At 42.1% G+C, this 19,521-nt stretch overlaps 2 protein-coding genes across 7 annotated transcripts in view; one reads left to right on the plus strand and one right to left on the minus strand.

Annotated features, from left to right (window-relative positions):
• Positions 1-1,551: 1,551 nt before the first annotated feature.
• ankrd34ba (ankyrin repeat domain 34Ba) lies at positions 1,552-11,448 on the minus strand. Of its 2 annotated transcripts, none has more exons than XM_028602592.1 (2): positions 11,283-11,448; positions 1,552-3,761 (listed from the first exon to the last, which is right to left on the minus strand). In XM_028602592.1, the coding sequence occupies exon 2, from the start codon at positions 3,708-3,710 to the stop codon at positions 2,112-2,114; it is 1,599 nt and encodes a 532-aa protein (XP_028458393.1). In that variant the 5' UTR covers positions 3,711-3,761; positions 11,283-11,448; the 3' UTR covers positions 1,552-2,111. The 2 variants fall into 2 exon arrangements, with proteins under 2 accessions (XP_028458393.1, XP_028458392.1); XM_028602591.1 differs by lacking the exon at positions 11,283-11,448 and adding an exon at positions 5,728-5,880.
• LOC114571568 (uncharacterized) overlaps positions 10,653-19,521 on the plus strand; it is a 9,633-nt gene continuing 764 nt past the window's right edge. For 2 of the 5 annotated variants that reach the window (XM_028602595.1, XM_028602596.1), the window contains exons 1-3: positions 10,653-10,687; positions 12,951-13,182; positions 19,502-19,521. The exon at positions 19,502-19,521 is cut by the window's right edge. In XM_028602595.1, coding sequence (XP_028458396.1) covers positions 10,658-10,687; positions 12,951-13,182; positions 19,502-19,521 — 282 coding nt within the window. In that variant the 5' untranslated portion in view covers positions 10,653-10,657. Of the gene's footprint in view, positions 10,688-11,404; positions 11,713-12,950; positions 13,183-14,369; positions 15,111-17,578; positions 17,665-19,501 lie in introns of those variants that run through there. The other 3 variants (XM_028602594.1, XR_003694667.1, XM_028602593.1) reach the window with 3 other exon arrangements.

A 19,521-nucleotide genomic window follows, 5' to 3' on the forward strand; every position in this document is an offset into this window, starting at 1 on the left:
TCTCCCGCCTGTGAGCACTCGGAGCTCTATGACTCAACGTCGGTACTTTACATAGACGGAACAAAAAAAGTAGAGGGCTTGGCGAAAACTGAGCTAAGCAATAGGACTTCATAGCAGTGTTTTAGTACTAGAGATTGGTCAGGGTCTCAAGACCACTTTTTGAAAGTCTTGGTCTTGGATGAAGAGGATTCTGGATTTATTTCCGGTCAAGACCACAACTTCAGGGATATCCCTAAATTACCGGTGTTTTGTCTGATTTATGCGTTAACATCATTACTGTGATTGGATGTAAAATGTCCTGCTTCAAATACTGTACAACCAATAACTTAGACTAATTTCTAGTTTGAAATGTGTTACTGTTAAACTGTATAAAGAAAGGTAAGCAAAGTGTAAGTGACGCCAGCGAAGCTAACGTTATCAATCTGCCTCTGTACCAAAACTTAGTCCCTCCAGAAAAACGCAATAATGCGATCGCATAATTCAACGCGTAATCAGCCAAAGTCCGCATATTTATGTGGGGGGTGCATTTTTTGAAATATGCCGCACTTTCACAGCATAAATTGCCGATTTCCACACAAAATATGCGGAGCTTGCACGATTTCATAATGCTCGCATTTTCGTTGCAAAAAAGTTACATATATCTTAGCAGAAAGTTCACTCAAGAGCAGGCATTTTCCCCTGTTACCATGGGAACGTTATGAAGTGACGTAATTGCGCGATGTGAACATCATTGAAAAGCAGGGTGTTGTGGGAATCACTTTTTTTCTCTTTTTCACCAAACCGCAGTTTTTGCAAGTTCCTGCAATTTCATTGCATAAAATTGCATAAATATCCCACATAATCCATTGCATTTTTTAAGAAAACGTGCTGCATAATCAAGAATTTTTGTCCGCAACAATCACAAAAAACTCAGGAAGGACTGAAAACTCTTCTGAAATTTCTTCATGCCTCAACGAAAGTGATTTAGCGAATATTCGCTATAAACATGAGCTAGTTTTTTATATACTGTATGTTTCAGGGATCTAGTTTCAGTTGTTTGGTCTTGTCTCGGTCTCAACCCCTTGACTACAACACTGCTACATAGTAAGTTCTGAAAATATGTAGGCTATTTGTTACTTGATTGGTTGTCCTTTACTACAAAACAAGTTAGCACTAAAGTCATAACGTAACTAACGTAAGGGCCAATATTCGGTAGTTGAGAAATATTCCAAAAAATACTCCAGAAAATACACTTAGCGTTTGGGCCGGACACGACTAACCTCTCGTGAAAGAGACAAATATTTTTTAAGAGACAAATACAAAGCTGAAATGACACGTGTAAAAATATTGGACCAACATTTGTCAGTGACCAGAAACATGTCTTAAAATAAGTACTAAACGTTGCTCTGTATTGTCACTGCCCGATGTGAGTCGTCCATGCTCAGATTTAAACGGTTTACTGCATATCGTGTCTTACTGAAATCCATAAAATAATAAACATTTCTCTTTACATACAATAACAGAAGATGGTAATCATTTCAAAAACGTTTTAGCTATCTATGATTGTTTGATTGCTAACGTTAGCTCATAGACTGTGCGTTAGCTCAAAAAGCCGTTCGCATCTTGGAGGCTACTTGTTGCAAAGTGACGCATGCGCGACTCAAATTTGCACTTGACTCGCATCGGGCAGGGACCGTATCATTGACTGTATATAAAGATGGACGACGCGTCTCCACTTCCCACTGTACAAAAGTAAAGCCCAAATCTCCCGGATATAGGCGCTGCCATCTTCTAAGTTTGGAGCCAGTCTGCCCAGTGGTCCCGCCCATACAAACCGCCCAGCCAATCAATCAATCAATCGAGAGTCAATCACAGCTGTCAATCATGATGTTTTAATCTTGCTCCGTTGTCACTAAGTGGCCAAAAAAAAAACATTCACACTTTAGCCACATGCAGAGTGACGCCACGCAGCACACTGAAGCAGAGGAAGCCACCCATAGTGTGTTACATCGATAAGGATGCTTGGTTTCTCTTTTATAGCCTCTTTGGTTTCCCGTGTTGAATTTCACCACACAGACACGCCACATGACGGAACATTTCACATTAAAACACGCGGAATGAACAAGAGAAATTCACACCGAGGTTTTGAACTGTTCGGTCTGCATGGAGTGTCTCCTCAGCAGCATCCTCCTGGTCAGCTCTTTGGGCTGTCCAGGAGGAGCCGAAGGAAGGAAACTCTTTAGGCCAGACTCTTTCTCACAGAAACCACCTCCAGCTCCGGAGCTGAGGTTATAAACATTAAGGACAGGGGTGTTGGTGGAGCCGAGGGTCAGAGGCGGCAGAGATCGAGGCCTGGCCTGCGAGTTGTGGTCCAACAAGAAAGTTCCAGAGCCTCTGCGCTCGTACCCAGACAGCACTCTCCTGCTCGGGCCCGAGGTCGACAGGGACTCCCTGGAGCCCAACGTGCCGGAGAAATGTAACGGGGCGTGCCTCTTGCCATCTATTGAGTCTTTTGCTTTCTGCTGGGACTCCTCAGGCAGATTGTGGATGTCTCTAGCTAGCTGGGGGTCAGAACTGTAGATGTCGGCCCCGAGTTTGCGCCTCTGGATGATGCTGTGAAGGCTCGAGGAGGCCATGCTGTGAAGTGGAGTGCCAAGGTTTTTGCCACCAGAACAGGAGGAAGAAGAGGCGAGAGAATCCGTTCCAAGGTTTGCAGAATGGAGGTTGGGGTGGGAGGCAGAGTGGGATGAAAGGAGGCCTGGTAAGGATATCTTTTGTCCCACGTGTTCGGGGCATTCATTCTTTCCTTCTTCTCCTCCTTTGTCCCTCGCCAATCCTCCTTCGTACCATTTGAAGCTGTCGGTCGTTGGAGTCGTGCCGTATAATTTGGGAATTTGGGTGACGTCTTTGCCGTCTTTTAACGACGAGGCCGCGTAGGACGCTGGGACCTTGAGCCACGGCTCAGAGTTCAACCTCAGGAGGGGCTGCTGCAGGCCCTTCGCCGGCGCTTGGCCGAGCCTTTCAAAACGTGATGGGGAACGTAGATGGGCGCTTACGCCACAGGACTGGGCTTCTTTAAAGGTGAACACGGTTTTCGGGGGACATAAAGAAGAGGAGGTGCACTGTGGGGAGGTGATGAGCTGGATTTCAGAGGGAGATGCAGGAGCCGCTGACGCCGTTTTGTCCGTCTGATCGAGAGGACCAAGGGGCGGCATGCCGAGGTACTGCTTGGCTTGCAGTTTCCCACACGGGAATTGGTCAGTGGTTATGATGATCACCTCCTTCCCCTTGGCCTTGCACGTGTCGAGCATCAGCTTCAGAACCTTCCAGTCTCCGGCCACGACTGCGTAGACCAGCGCTGACGTCCCGGACCGATCCTCCAGGCCGATATCCGCTCCGCTGGCGAGGAGCAGAGACACCACCTCGGGGCCGGCCTGCTCCTGGCAGGCGTGCATCAGCACAGAGCGACCCTCCTTGTCCTGGATGTTGGGGTCTGCTCCTTTCTCCAGGAGAAACTGGACAAGCTTGACCCGGCTGGCGCTCTGGGCGTCACTGTGCTGCGTCCTGCAGGCCACCATCAGCGGCGTCTGGCCTTGGCCGTCGCTCTCGTTGATGTAAGCGCCTCCCTCCAGGAGCAGCCGCGTGAGGCGCAGGCGACGCTGGAAGACTGCTCGTAGCAAGGGGTTACCCGAATCCATCGCTACCCCGTGGTTGCTGCCTTCTCCCTCCATCTCTCTTGGTCCCAGATCGGGCGGGTTTCGGAGACGTCGTCAGACAGGCTTCTGTGGAAAATGACAAAACAACTTTCAGAGAAGGTGAGCAAGTTAAAGGGATACGCCACCGTTTGTTGAAATAGGGCTTATCACGGTCTCTCCCCTAGCTGTAGATAGGTGGGCCAACGCATTTCTTGTTCATGCATGGTTTTAGTCCGGTGAGATATTTTGGAAACGAACACATACATTTCAGGGTCAAACACATTACACAACAGCAACCCCCCAAATTTGATTTTGTTTATTAATCATTCATCATTTTATTCACGGTGGTTTTCTCTCATTTTTGGCCCTTCTTTACTTTGCGATCCAGAAAATGACATCACCACGTCTAGCTCGAAGGCTCCTCAAGTTGTTGCGGTATGTGATCGTGCACCTTTTGAATTTTTGTAACTCAGCACGCGCTGCGCTTTCCGTCTCAACATGGTCGGCTGGAAAGCCTGGCCGAGCAGGTTCGCCTGGTCAAACATCCGTATGATTCATAGGACCCCCTCGACAATGATATGCTGCCGTACATCTCAAAGGGGCTATCCCTTCAATAAATTTAAATTCTTCACGTAGAGACCACAGGGACAGTCAAATGGCTTAAAATTCGTGGAGAGAGACACCACACTGGGAAAAGAAGAGGCCTTTTGCTGGAGGGTGAGGGAAAACAAGAGAGATCTCTTTGTCAAAGCTAAAAAATGGTCTCATGGAAAAAGTGTTTGGAACATCGAGAGGCAGACAGTCCTTTTCGACTTGAAGATAAGGGGATGTTACTTTAATAATTAAGAGTACACAAATGCAATGTGTACTCTTGCACGAGTACACATGTCGTACTTTAACAAACTCCTCCTAGAGAGTTAGATTTTTGCACACAATGTAGTTCATAAAATACGATGTTTTATTATAAATGAACCTTCCCAACAATATAAAAACCTACAGTTACAGCTTTTTTCTTTTCTTTTCTGCATTCAGTACTTACTTTTAATACTTGAAGTACATTTTCGTGATGATACTTACATACTTTTACTTATGTAACATTTTGAATAACTTGTGTTGAGTATTTTTACAGTGTGTTATTAGTGCTTTTACTTAAGTAAAGGATCTAAATACTTCTTTCACCAGTGCACAACAGCAACCCCCCACTTTTATTTAGTTTATTCATCATTCATCACTTCATTCCGGTTGTTTTCTCTCTTTGGTCCTTTTTACTTGAATGTGAAACGTAATAGTTTTGGCGTTGGAAAAGCAGAACGTATACAGTTCTTGTCTTTCTTGCATATAGGAATCATTCAGCAGCTGCTTTTCATGCTTGTCCTCCACAGCACCAGCAAAGGCAGCCACTTTCTATCAGCCTTTGTGCTGTTTGTCCTTGCTTCTCTTTATTAAACCAGATAAGGTGGCAGTTTCCGGTGTTGAGTCACAGACCATGACAGTGAAACATAGTGACAAACATTCTTTAGAGGAAAGAAAATTATTTTGTATGCTGCAACGGTATAAAAAGTGTGTGTGTGCGCTCACACTATAGCTTTCAGAGAAGGTAATTATAATTTAAGACTGGTAAAGTTAGGGACTAATGTAAAATATAGATGTGTTTCAGTTTTGGGGGTTAAATTATGGACTTAATGATGAGTTGAAAATGTGTACGTCTCTGTTGAGTTCCAAAAAAGCTTTAAAATCTAAAATAATCAACAGTTATGATATGAAGTAATTTGATTAAAATGGAAAATGACTAGGATTGTACTCAAGTATTTAGTTTCATTTAGTTTCGTTGGATTTCGGTGTGATTCTGTGGGGATTATAGGATCGGCAAAAACTAGCCTCGGCTTCAGCCTGTTCCTTTTCCGGTTAGCTACGGAGGCAAATTGTGGGAATTAATTTTTTTTTTCTTTCATGAATGTTAACCGAAATAAAATAATTCATCATTTCTACACTGTACTATTACTACTTTTACTTAACTACTAACTACTTTTAAGTAAAATATGGCTACCCCCACCTTCTGATTGCATCACTGGCTCAGACACGAGCGGATCTTTTCTGTCTTCTTCTTCTTTTTCTTCTGCTTCATCCCGCTGCTGCCGTCAGCAGTGACATCATCACTAAAACCAAGTGGAGCTCGTTCCGCTGGCAGCCTCACATGTCTGAGACAAAAACACCACCTGCATGGACCACGTTTGACAGACGAGGTGGAGGTGGCGTGCATTTAATCGTGGCTGTTCCTTTTCTTAGTCTAAGCTGTTGCACAGATCAATCACTGAGTCATTAAAACACTTTGTTACACAACTCTACCGGTTTGATTGATTGATATTGATTTTTATGCAACTTTATATTTCTACTCCACTTTTCTTTTTCATTTTTATTTTTTTTAGACATCAATTTTTAATTTTAATTTTTTTTTATTTTTAACATACAGAACAATGGTCAGTGTGCAGGACTTTCTCTAAGCTTTTGATCTACTTTTGATCATATCCTACGCACCTGCCTGACAAAAGAGGTGTGCAAAAAAAGCTTTCCTACGTTACAACATACCGAACAGACAAATACAAGTGAACAAGAACAAAAGCCCTCTCCCACCCTCCACCCTCTGCGGCCTTGAGAAAAAAAAATGAAAAATAAAATCACACCTTGCCTATTCACTCTCCTCTAATTCTTGTGAGGCCAAGGTTACCAGAACTGATACCTGTGCTGCTGCGCTTTTCCACAGGTCTATAGTCGATGACTTGGCTTTGTTAATCCTTGCTGTAGAGAGCATACTATGTCTAGAAAATACACCAACCACTGTTTTATACAAAGCGAGTAGGGGGGGGAGCCAGCGCTGAGCTTTTATTTTCTTGGTTGTCTGTCGAGCCGGCTAGCCAAACAACGAAAAGCTTTTAAAAACCTCTTGGATCAGCAGTCGACTTATCGATTAGTAGCGGATGGAAAATTATCACACCTTTTCTTTAAATCGTCGATTAATCGTTAAAGTAATTTTAAATGGAAAAACGGCAGAAAATGCTGTTTTCAGCCACTCAAATATGGAGATTTCCTGCTTTTTTTCTGTTAAAAAAACAGAATAAAATGAACATATTTGGGTATTGAATTGACATAACAAGATATTCAAACTCGCACCTCGGTCTTTGAGAAACTGGGATGGACATTTATCACGATTTCTTTGACATATTATAGGAGAAAATAATCGTTCGTTGCGGTCCTAATCGCCACAAAGCTGAAAACAGATTCTGTGTATCTGATACCTGATATGAACAGTTTCTAAACTTTTTTTGGATACGTGGTTCTCACAGGACAGCGAGCAACGCTACAAACATATAAACGATATTTTTGCTGCTGCAACACCAGAATTTCCCATTTTTTGGGATCAATAAAAATCTATTTAGCTGTACCTATGTCAGCTTCAGGGTACAGATATATAGAGCCACACTGTTCATCTGTTGTGCATGTAAACACCCTCAAAATGAAGCTGAAAGTCTGCACTTTATCTTCATACTGTAGTCAAATGTTGGTTCCTGTCTAATGCTTACAAAGTGCCCTCTACATGCTCATATCATACAGTGTATTGTAGTGTTGTGTTTCCACCCTGCCTGCAGATTGAGGATAGAAAAGTCCACTTCACCTGAACAGGCTTCGCTCAAACACTCATCCTCTCTAACAGCCCTCTAACATCACGGTGTGTGTGTGTGTGTGTGTGTGTGTGTGTGTGTGTGTGTGTGTGTGTGTGTGTGTGTGTGTGTGTGTGTGTGTGTGTGTGTGTGTGTGTGTGTGTGTGGTGCACATGTCTGAGCCGTGGATCACACTGTCAAGCAGACAATATGATTAAATACAGCATCATGAAACACGTTAAATACATAAAATTAAGCTTTACATCCAAGCTGGGAATGTGAGGACACACTCAACTCACGGTTCGATGTGATTCACGATTTTAAGTTTAAGATACAATTCTTTCTCACGATTTCTTTTTTTAACAGAATGAGCTGCAGTGAAATGACTGAAAAATATTCCTTTACTCATATGAACTGTGCAAAACCACAGATGTGTCCCCTTATCCAAAGTGCAACTGAGATTGTATTTTATCTCAAATAACTAAAATTAAAAAGCTCCCACAAATCCCACATCAAAATAACTAAATAAATGGAAAAAAAATCACGTAGTGACGTCTGAAGTCCAACAAGTGAAATCTAAAGTAGATTAGATCCTAGCCCGTTTAAAAATTGCATTGCGATACATTTTCTTTACAATCTTTACATATTTATGTGTCTGTGTGTGTGTCTTTGTCTCTCTCTCTGTGTGTGTGTGTGTGTGTGTACTACTTACCAACCTTCAGTCAGGATGAGCCTTCTCTTGCAGACATCTACTCTCCGCTTGCAGAGCTGCGACTGACTGTAACCAGGCAGCGCTGATTTGTTTGTGTGTGTGTGTGTGTGTGTGTGTGTGTGTGTGTGTGTGTGTGTGTGGACAGGAGCTGCAGCGGTCAAGGTTTTTTCAGTGTTTGTTCCTCAGACAAAGTAGAGTGATCCACGCTTGTCGTCAGGCAGGTCTAAAAAAACGGTTGGTCCATTACAGCAGCAGCAGCAGCTCAGAGAGCCACGGAGGAGAGAACGGGAAAGGTTGACCGAGATAAACACGCTGAAGGTGAAGCACTATAGCAACCCAGCCTCTCGGATTTGCCTCTCCTTTTCCTCCTTTTTTTTTTTCCCTCCAGAGTATTGCATACATTCTTGGCATTTCCAGTTACTTCTCGTTGTTGATTACAGTAAACATACACTTGATTATTGGTGTTCATAACCAGCAATATATAAAACATAACCAGCAATATATAAAACATAACCAGCAATATATAAAACATAATCCCCTTTAGATAAGACAGCATGTTACATTTATGCAGTCAGATTTTGGCTTTTTTATTGAAGGAAGGTCTTTCAATTTGTGGAACTGCCTCACTAGACTTTTCTTTCTTTAGTTACAAACAGAAAGGAAAAATGGTTTTGTCCACCTTATCAATGGCATCTCCATGACAACCGTCAAGGAGGCCGGATGACGGTACATGTTGTAATTGTGCTAGCGGAACTGTACTTTGTGTCTTTCTGTGTGTGTGTGTGTGTGGGAGTGTGCACGCACCTGTGTGAGAAAATAAGATCCTGTGCATACACTTTGCATGAACATGGTTTTGATTATTGTGATGTCAGAAATGATGAGCATGCAGGGGGCGGAGCCAGATGTTGTAAACACTCGGGGCTATAAGCCCAAACCCTATAGGGGGGCATGTTCCCTCAGAAAGATTTTTCCCCCCCATTTTTGCACTATTTTTCAAGCAATGTGATTATAGAACGCCTAAAAGTCTGTAAACCATTTGTGAACCAATGATAGTCGCAGAGGAAAAACTGCAGGAAGTAAGCACGTCTGTAAACGGGAGACTTGTGGGCACCCATAGGGTACGTCCCTCAAAGCTTTAGTGCATAACTTTTTGATATTAATGAACGTCCGTTACATTCAAGCCGTTGCCAAATGAGTTGCTACAAAGCTAATTAAGAACATCAGCTCCACACAACTCTCTCTGGATCTCTCAGTATGACTATGTTCAGAAGATTGGGGCGTCCGGAGACTTTCCCGCGCAGAAACTCGAGTGAAGATAATGACCTCTTCTGAAGAGTCCGTCATGTTATTTTAATCCTCCGTGTCCTCCTTGGCTACTAGCAACTGTGTGGAGGGGGGGTGGTGCACGATCACTGAAGGCTTGCATCATGTGGACGCGCCGACAGTGTTGTTGTCATTACTTAGAATTCCTCATGGGGGGCGACGGAAACTGCGCACTATAGCTTTAAATTGCATTCATTTTTCCTTCCTTTGCTTCGCTTCGAGGAAACAAGGAAATGTGTTTTTAGATGTCCTTTCCTCTGAAGCTTCACGTGAATACGTCAGCTGTATGGGCGGAGTTAGCAACGGCTTTCAGCCGCACGGCTTCAGGGAAGGCTGCTCTCGTGTATCCTCGCTCATAGCTCCTCAGAGATCCCTCCTCCACCCTCCTTCCTCCATCCTCGGGGCAGGAATTACAGCTCTGAGACAGCCTTCGCGAAGGAGGGCCAGAACTACTTCCGGTTCAGCCGGGGAGCAAAATATCACATAAGAGAATTGGGATCCACCCATAGAACCTATTTTCATTCAGATATCTGGAGGTGAGAGGTCAAGGGACGCCTCGGAATTTCCCTCACAAACGATATTTAGGTCGTATGATACCAAAAGCTTTTGAAAGACAAGTAAATTCAGCCATTAAAATTCCAGGCTTTTTGAGAAAACATTCAGGGCTTTTGAGCCCCAGAAGCCCCTGGGAGAATGTGAGTGATTCTTTGATTGATTTTAAATGTAACTTAAAACATTTAAATATACAATACAGGCACCAAAGATGGGATAAGAAGAAAGGAAAGAGAAACCTGTTATGCAGTTAGTTATTACACTCACCTAAAGGATTAGTGGGAACACCTGTTAAATTTCACGTTAATGAAATTATCTAATCAACCAATCACATGGCAGCTGCTTCAATGCATTTAGGGGTGTGGTCCAGATCTAGACTCTCCTGAACTCCAAACTGAATGTCAGAATGGGAAAGAAAGGTGATCTAAGCAACTTTGAGCGTGGCGTGGTTGCTGGTGCCAGACGGGCTGGTCTGAGTATTTCCCAATCTTCTCAGTTACTGGGATTCTCACGCACAACTATTTCTAGAGTGTACAAAGAATGGTCTGGAAAAGGAAAAACATCCAGGATGCTGCAGTCCTGGGGGGTGAAAATGCCTCGTTGATGCTAGAGTTTAGAGAAAAATGGGCCGACTGATTCCACCTGATAGAAGATCAACTTTGACTCAAATAACCACTTGTTACAACCGAGGTATGCAGCAAAGCATTTACGAAGCCACAACACGCACAACCTTGATGTGGATGGGCTACACCAGCAGAAGACCCCACCAGGTACCACTCATCTCCACTAAAAATAGGAAAATGAGGCTACAATTTGAACAAGCTCACCAAAATTGGACAGTTGAAGACTGGAAAAATGTTGCCTGGTCTGATGAGTCTCAATTTTTGTTGAGACATTCCGATGGTAGAGTCAGAATTTGGCGTAAACAGAATGAGAACATGGATCCGTCATGCCTTGTTACCACTGGGCGGGCTGGTGGAGGTGGTGTAATGGTGTGTGTGAATTAAGGCCTTCAGAACGGCCTTAATTCTTTGTGGCATTGATTCAACAAGGTGCTGGGAGCATTCTCTAGAAATATTGGCCCATATTGATAGGATTGGGTCAAACACGGTATTAGTAGGCCTATGGTACCATACCATAATACCGGTATTAGTGGTGTGGTAATAATAATACCGTGTTTGATCCTATCAATATGGGTAGGATAAATCCAATAAAGGATTATTAGGAACACGTGTTCCTAATAATCCTTTAGGTGAGTGTATATTAACATTAGATCATGTAATATGTAGCTCGTGATTATACAAAACGCTGCATGATTATTAAAAAAAAAAAAACGAAACCTGCTCTGCCCAGAACATTACTTACCCAGCTGGTAATTTTGCAGACCTGTAGCCATAGAAACAGTAACTTCACAGCGCAGTTCATAAACCCAACACAAGATGTCAGCGCCTGACCATAAGTTACAGAGCCGTGGAGAGACTCTGGCCAACTAGGGAACCAATGTGCTGAGTTCTCCCGTTACGCGATTGGTTCCGAGGTGGTCACGTGGTTTCGTGGACTCCATGTTTGATACCAACGTCCATCTGAGTCCCATTGACACAGATAGTGCAGGGAATAGTGGGACATAAATCACTGAAAAAAAATGCCCTACTGTTGCGCGTTTGGCTGCAAAGAAAGACAGGGCAGGGGCAAAAGATTTCACAAGTTCCCCCGTGATCCAAAAAGGCGAAAAGTATGGGAGCTGAAGGTGAAAAGAGCAAACTGGAGGGCAAATGACTACTCAATATTGTGAGAGGTAAAGGTCAATTCCTCTCTTCGACTTATGATAACACATCTCATAGGACAGATAGTAATACCATCCGTTAATGTGTACCACGCTGTCAAACAAGTTCTAACACCGCTTTAGAACTAAGTTTGAAGTTAGCCATGCACTATATGCTAGCGTTAGCTTTTTAGCTAGCACTCCATGCACCTAAATGCTTAGAAATGCTTATCTTGCCAATTATAGTCATGACTTGAATTTAAGCTAGTCTGACTTCAGTTGTCATCTGTAACTCAGATGTAATATGCTGTGGCCACGCAGGCATGTCATTTATGTTGATTTAGATCACCAAATATTATGAATACATAACTTTGCCTCGGTTCCTACTAAGTTATTATTGCTGTAGCGCAGGGGTCACCAACCTTTTTGAAACTGAGAGCTACTTTATGGGTATTGAGTCATACGAAGGGCTACCAGTTTGATACACTCTTATGAAATAACAAATTTGCTCAGTTTGCCTTTAGTTATATATGATTATTAATGATTAATGATACTCATTTATGTGAAGACACTGGTCATGTTAATGATTTCTCACAATAATTATCAACAATGACTTAACAAGGTGGGTAACCGATAATATCAATATTCAATTTTCATTTTTAGAACAGGCCTGAGGGCTACTCATGTGGTCCTTGGGGGCTACCTGGTGCCCGCGGGCACCGCGTTGGTGACCCCTGCTGTAGCGTGATAACGTGATGGTCCTGTCCTACCGAGATTTACACCTGGCCAAAACACACTTTTTTTTTTTTTTACCCTTATGCTGTCGGTCGCATTATCATTGTCTTATCGTGTATTTTGTCAAAAGACTGAGTGAGTAAACTTTGTTTGAGTTCAGTTGCTAGTCGTGACGTGTTTGTAGCTAGGGCTGCTCCCTCTTAGTTGATTAACCGACTAATCGGTCGTTTTGGTCTTAGTCAACTTAGATTTCTTTAGTCCATTAGTCATGTTTGATGCTTTTTTTCATGCTGAATGACTTATTTCCAAGAAACGTACGAGCACATCTCTGGTAAACACAAGAATTAAAGTGGTGTTTTGCATGACTGCTGAGAAACTCAAATTTACAGATCTGTCGATTAAATCAACTAATCGATTAGTCGATACAGTTGGATGAGTGTTAGTCGACTAAGAATTTCTTCAATCGAGCACAGCCCTATTTGTAGCGCAAGTAAGTGACTGAATGCCCTTGTGTATTTGGCCTGTCCTGCTTGTAGGACCACTTTGAGGAAGCAGCCTATGAGACTGGCCGAGTTGATGGCCTGAGGAGGCTCAGGTCGACTGCTGTCCCAACGCAGTTTGTCTTCACACCACGAAAGACCCCTGGCAGAACCACCAGGCGCAGTACGAGGACAGAAGAGGAACCGTGTGTTGGTGGACAGGAACGCGTACAAATTGACCATTCATATTGTTCTAAATCCTGTCCCGCATCCTTTGAAGTTCAAACAGGTAATTATGTTTAAAGTCAAGTGAGGACTGATTCAAGTTGTTTGGAAATCTCAGCACGGGTGCAAAATGCAGGTAAAAAGTTAATGAAATGTGCACATAATAGCAATGATACATGAATCAAAACACTAATTTACATCATCAAACAACATAAGGAAAGCCACATTTTGTTTTATTAATTTCAGTAATGTTTATAATTGCAAACTCAAAGTCTGAGCATGACACATGATACTACACCATTACATTTTTATCAGTGTCTTCGCAGTCTGAGAAAGAGACTACTGACGGTGTGTAATTCAACACGTCTAGTCTGCATTAGGGCTGTACCGAATAACCAGTTTTTGATCTTCGTAGCCTATTCGCAAGAAAATTAAATGCACATTTTTATCACGTGTAAATGGCGGATAAAAGCAGCTCGTTCTGCTTACAGAACTCCGGTGATTTGTCAAGCTTGATGTGCTGTTGTGGTAGGCCAGTTTCAAATTGCATGTTTGACACTCCGACTTTGTCTTGTCCTCACTTCATTTAAAGTTCTCCCACACAGATGAAGTCTTCGGCATTTTTGTCTTCTTTTCGATGAATCGTGACGGTAATGACGTTCAACTCATGGGCGTTTTTAACTGGGGCATGTGAGGTGACGTCCCAGTAAAATCTCAAAGTCTCCTATATTTCGCTGTAGATTAATTTAGATTTATAATAACGGGTAAAAAGGATAATACATTTTGTTTCTGTCATTTTAGTTTCCACAATGTCAAAGCAACGCAGCTTAACCCAAAATACAAGCTCAGGCATGCACTTCTGTCGATGCAAACTGTGCTGTTCTGCGCTCTAGCCAGAGAATACTCCCGTTGCAGGAACACTTTAGTAGTCCAAGAAGAAGCAAATATATTTATTAAGTATAACGAGGTTGGGTCGTCCATCCTATTAAAATGGCTAGGCTATATAAGAAAATTGTAAAGGAGAGTATTATATTTCGAACATATTCAAGTGCGAATGAGAACCGTTTGGAGGGGGATGCCAGGTTGTGCAAAAAAAAAAAAGAATATTTGAATGTCGAAATTTTCAAATCGAATACCAACCCACCGAACGAATATTTGAATATTCGGGTCCAGCCATAGTCTGCATACATATTACACAAACATTTGTAACAAATGTTAATCATGCTGCTTCTCCTTTGTATTGTATTCCAGATCTCAAAGTTGACCATGAAGAGTTTGAGCTGAAGAACAACGCCTGCACTGGCGAGGACCTTGTCAGCCGGGACACCATCAGCCGGGACACCATCAGCGGCGAGGCGGTCAGCCGGGAGACAGCGGGCAGGGAGAGTGTCAGCGGGGAAACTGCAAGAGGGGAAGAAGAACTGAACGCCTTGAAAAACAAAGTGGCATCACTCCAGCGGGCTCTTGTAAAAGAAAGGAAAGAGAAGTGGAAGGTCATCAGGCGGCTAAAACAACTCGAAGCAAATGCTTCAGGAGTCTTCAACACAAATCAGCTTTACAAACTTAGCCAAGCAAGTAGACGGGGGACAAAATGGTCAGCTGACACGATCAAAAAAGGTCTTCAATTAAAGTTTGCATGTGGTGCTAATGGATACAACCTGCTTCTTGCCCAAAATCTACCTCTGCCATCAGCTAGATCACTACGAAGAAGTTTGGAAGCTGTCCCACATTCGCCCCATAGGGGCCATGAGACGATAGTATCCAATATGGCGCCCATGATTTGAGTTGGCCAAACTCTCTCTATATACGGCTCTGATAAGTTACATACATCATGTGTAACAACTTTCAGTGTGAGTGTTTTTGCACAATAATAAATTAACTCAACCTACGGAGGCACAATTTACTTTTCTATAAATGACTTTAGAACAACAAAATAACATACAGAAAAAGCAGTTGGTGTGCTTAGAAATTCAAATAGCCATCTAGGCTAAATAAAGGCTTTTTAACTGAAACTTTGTCTTAAAAATACAAAATATATATATAATATTATTAGCAAAGATAAATTGGCCCATTCCTGGGAAAAAAATAACATTTAAAGGGTAACTACCATTTTTTTCTCAACCTGAACCCTATTTTCCTATGTTTTTGTGTCCAAGTGACTTAACAATCTTTGACATTGGTCCAGTATTAAGCGAGATCGCTGCAGTGGGGTCAGCCCTATGTTCCAACATTTCTAAGAATTTTTTTTTCACTGAAAATTAGGCCCTATGTTCCCACAGGCCTATATTCCCACATTTCTAAGAGTTTTCTTAAAATTAGGCCCTATATTCCCACATTTCTAAGATTCTTCTTAAAAATAGGCCCTTTGTTCCTACAGCCCTATGTTCCCAGGGTTAGGGTTAGTTACCAGATTTAGCTAAAAGCTACATTCCATCTGTAGTCCATTGCTACTGGATAATAGGGTGGGTGTAATTGGCTACCAAATTGGGAGAAAGGGGGATAAAATCTGATATAAATTTAGGAAAAAGGAAATGTGGGAACTTAGGGCCTAATTTTGAAAAAAATCTTGAAAGTGTGGGAACATAGGGCTATGGGAACATATATGTTCAGGCTACAATGTGAGTTAATAGGGGCAATTAACCATGATGTCAGCCAGTGTCTGACATCATTATGGAAAGTATCCCTTCTTTTTACTGTCCGTTTTTGAGCTGCAAATCAGAGCTCTGCGTGGCTGCATATCTATAGAAAAAAAACCCTGTCCAAATAAAAAAGTGTGTTCTCTCTTTAAGAGGGCTATCACGCAGGTGCCCGGTTAGTCATGATGGCTAAACATACAGTCTCGTGGGTGTCTCCGGTTTCCAGCTGAGAGTACTCGTTCGCTGTGCTGATTTTCATCCCAACAGGGCAGAGAAGGGGGTGCAGGTAACGGCTGCTCGTTGTGCATCACGTTCAGGACTCGCACAGGATCCTCTCCTGAAATCAAAACAGTCACAACTTATCCTGCAATGTTGCAGTGAAAAGAAATGCTTTTTTCCTAGAGGCCTTGAATATGAAACAAAATCAAAATAGAAAAGCACGATAAGAGAATATGTCGTACGTAGGTGTGAAACTCGTGTCTTTTGCTTCCACTTCACCTTCAGACCTTGAGACTCTCGCCCAGAATTACCTTTCCAACCCTGGTAACATAACAACTATATCAAAGTTTAATGTGATGGACAGCCAAGGGCGTAACTTTGGGTTCCACATTGGGGGGTTGAGATCTCCAACTATCTAGTGAGATCCCAGGACCTGTATGCGTGTATTTAAAAAAGCCAAGAAAACATCGAAATAACAGACAAAAATGTATTTTTTTGGGCATTCTAGGCCTTTATTTGTATAGGACAGCTGAAGACATGAAGAGGGAGAAGCCGCTGCGTGGAGGAGTAAACCTCTCTATATGGGCGCCTGCTCTACCATGTGAGCTACCCAAGAGCCTTTATTTTGATAATCCTTTTACATTTTATTGTTGTAATTTTTAATCTTTCTTAATTCTGTTTTGTTTTCTCATCTGTGTTTTAATTTTGTTCTGTGAAAGGTATAAATAAAGTTGAGTTGATTGTGTGTCTCTGTAACAACTATAGTTAATATCAAAGTAACTGTGTTATTGGCAGCTTACACTCATATACATAATTCCTTGTTATGGAATGTAACGAAGTACATTTACTCAAATACAGGCTACAATGTTGAGGTACTTGTACTTTCCATTTTCTGCTACTTTATTTCTACTTTTACAATAATCCACTAAATCTCAGAAGGAAATATTGTACTTTTTACTCCACTACATTTATTTGACAGTTTTAGTTACTTTACAGATTTAGATATAATGCAAAACATAAAAATAATCTACCCAACATTATATACACTACTTAAAATGAGCTCCACCTTTACCAGCTGCAACATTAAAGTGATGTGACACGTCAGATCAGTGACACATTATAATCCAGTAATATAATATATATTATTCTGCAAAATGAGTACTTTTACTTTTTGTAACTTTAGGTCACCTGACAGTGGTGCCTCAGGGTTAAGTTTCATTGTTTTCATTTTTTTTTTAAGATAATTTTTTGGGCTTATTCCGCCTTTATTTTGATAGGACAGCTAGGTGAGAAAGGGGGAAGAGAGAGGGAAGACCTTCAGGAAATCGTCACAGGTTGGATTCTAACCTTAGACCTGTGCGTCGAAGCATAGACCTCTCAGTATATGTGCGCCTGCCCTACCCACTGACCAACCCGGCCACGGCCTCTGTTTTTTTTTTTTTAACAATTATTTGTTGCAGTTCACCAGATGCCCTCTAGGACTTTCCCTCCTTCCCCGCCCCCCTGCTCACCTGTTCCCACTTCCCTCATCAGCCCTGCAGATATTTAACCAGCCCTTTTTCACTCACCCTGTTTCTTTCTCGCTTCTTGCCGTTTGCGTTCAAGCCTGTGATTCCTGGAACCTGGCACCTGTACCGGAGTCCTACGAGCTCTGCTGCCAGAATTCACCCCTGTGTCAGCAAAATATCCAGGTACAAGAGTAATGTCTGTCAACAGAAGTCTCAAGCTCTGCCTCTGGACACTAAACTACAGATGCCTAAATGCAAGGGCGTCACTTTGGGTTCAACAGTGGGGGGGTTGAGCTCTTCGCTTTTGGGCAAAATTTTAATTTTGAACGTCAAACACATCATTCTGCATTAACTTATGGTGCAAATGTCTTTAATTATGTGAAGGAAATTATCATAGGTTTTTGGGGTGGGTTGAATTGGCCAGTTTTGCCCCCCTTGTAAATTACGTCTAAATGATCCGACATGTGTTTGAATTTGGGGTAAGCCTAACCGTTAGCGACATAGCTCCTCTAAAAAGACCCAAGCTCTCTCGAAAACCACAGAAGTTTGGTCTTAAAAACCGCATGGAATTATTATTCAAGCCTCTGATTCCTCTACAAGAGTAATGAAATACATTTACCGAAATGGTCCGCCCCTTTTTTGACTTTGGGCCAACCGTTGGAGACATACAGTAAGACCCAAGCTCTCCCGAAAACGACAAATGTTTGGTCTTAAAACCGATGGAATGCATGAAATGTATTATGAACCATTATCAATCAACATCCCCTCACCGGTTTTAAACGTGTGCTGCTAGCTTCTGTCTCTTTTGTCAATTATACAACATGAAAGATGATTCCCTCCGTAGGCCAGTTGGTAGCTATAGTATTTAGTAACCGTTAAATTTGAGTTAAAAAAAAGTGGATCCTGTAGCTATTATTTTAGTGTCTGTTAGATGTAGGCTGTAGTCGTTTAATGGCTGTCTAATAGATGGCTAGGCTATTAGAGCTATGGTTTAAAGTCTACTCAACTTATACTGACAGCCCAAATTATGCTGTTTTAGCCTAGATGCCAGTTTTACGCATAGACCATTACAGGAATGGACACAGCGATAGTATAGACTTCGACGGAGACCAGTGAAGGATATTTGAAGCACTTTTTCGGTGATGGCTGAGCTTTACTCAGCAGCCTCCAACTAAGTTTGAAGACGTAGATGTGACGTGAGCAACGTGTCTGAAAGTTGTAAGTCTTCTGGTAGCTGTGACAAGAGAAATCTCAATCATTCCCAATCTTGTGGATTAAGTGGATAAATGTTAGTTAATATGAATTCACTGGCCACATACCAAGTATTTCCAATCCATCAAAACGTTGCTGAAATATTTTGTTCCGATGCTTTCATGGACTCTCTATGGGCTTCTCCCTCGTCCCCACGATTGCCTGCGAGCTTCTCCTGTACTATACGGTAATTTCTCTACTGTGTGACAGAAAGTGAAAGGTGATGACACAATCGTTAGCCTATTTTTATAAAATGCTACGGAGCCATAACATGAGGTACAAGGTAATGGAGCCTTTTATACATTGTCATGTTTCTTTAGAAATAAACAATAAATAAATAAGTCTTTAAATACTCTATATGTAAAGCTATTCGCTGTCAAAGTGATGCCAAAATGAATGGGAGTCAATGGAATGCTAACGGGAGGTGATGGCTTGTTAGCCTCAGAGTCTCCCCCATAGGAGGTACGCTTTCCGGATACTCTCTTTCCCCCTAGGTTTTACGTATAGACGGCTTTAAGATGTCTTTTAAACACAAAATTGCTTCCTGGTTTATCTGGATTATTATCCTGTGTGTGGTTTTGTTCTGTGCCTAAATGTTTAAATTGTGTGTTTATTTAATGTCCTACAGGTTCATGCAGTGTTCCCCCAAAGACAAGAATACTACTTTTATTCTTGTCTAAACAAGAGCATATAAATTATAGCTGCTTTTGATGAATAATGTGTATGTTTACTTTGCAATCTGAGCTGTTGTGTCTTTTTTTTTGTTCAGAGATTTTCAAATGCGTCAGG

Source organism: Perca flavescens, chromosome 16, assembly GCF_004354835.1.
Source record: "Perca flavescens isolate YP-PL-M2 chromosome 16, PFLA_1.0, whole genome shotgun sequence".
In the NCBI taxonomy this organism is placed as follows: Eukaryota; Metazoa; Chordata; class Actinopteri; order Perciformes; family Percidae; genus Perca; species Perca flavescens.

Bases quoted from the DNA above. Each gene is read 5' to 3' on its own strand.
- ankrd34ba (XM_028602592.1), bottom strand. From the start codon at position 3,710: ATGGAGGGAGAAGGCAGCAACCACGGGGTAGCGATGGATTCGGGTAAC.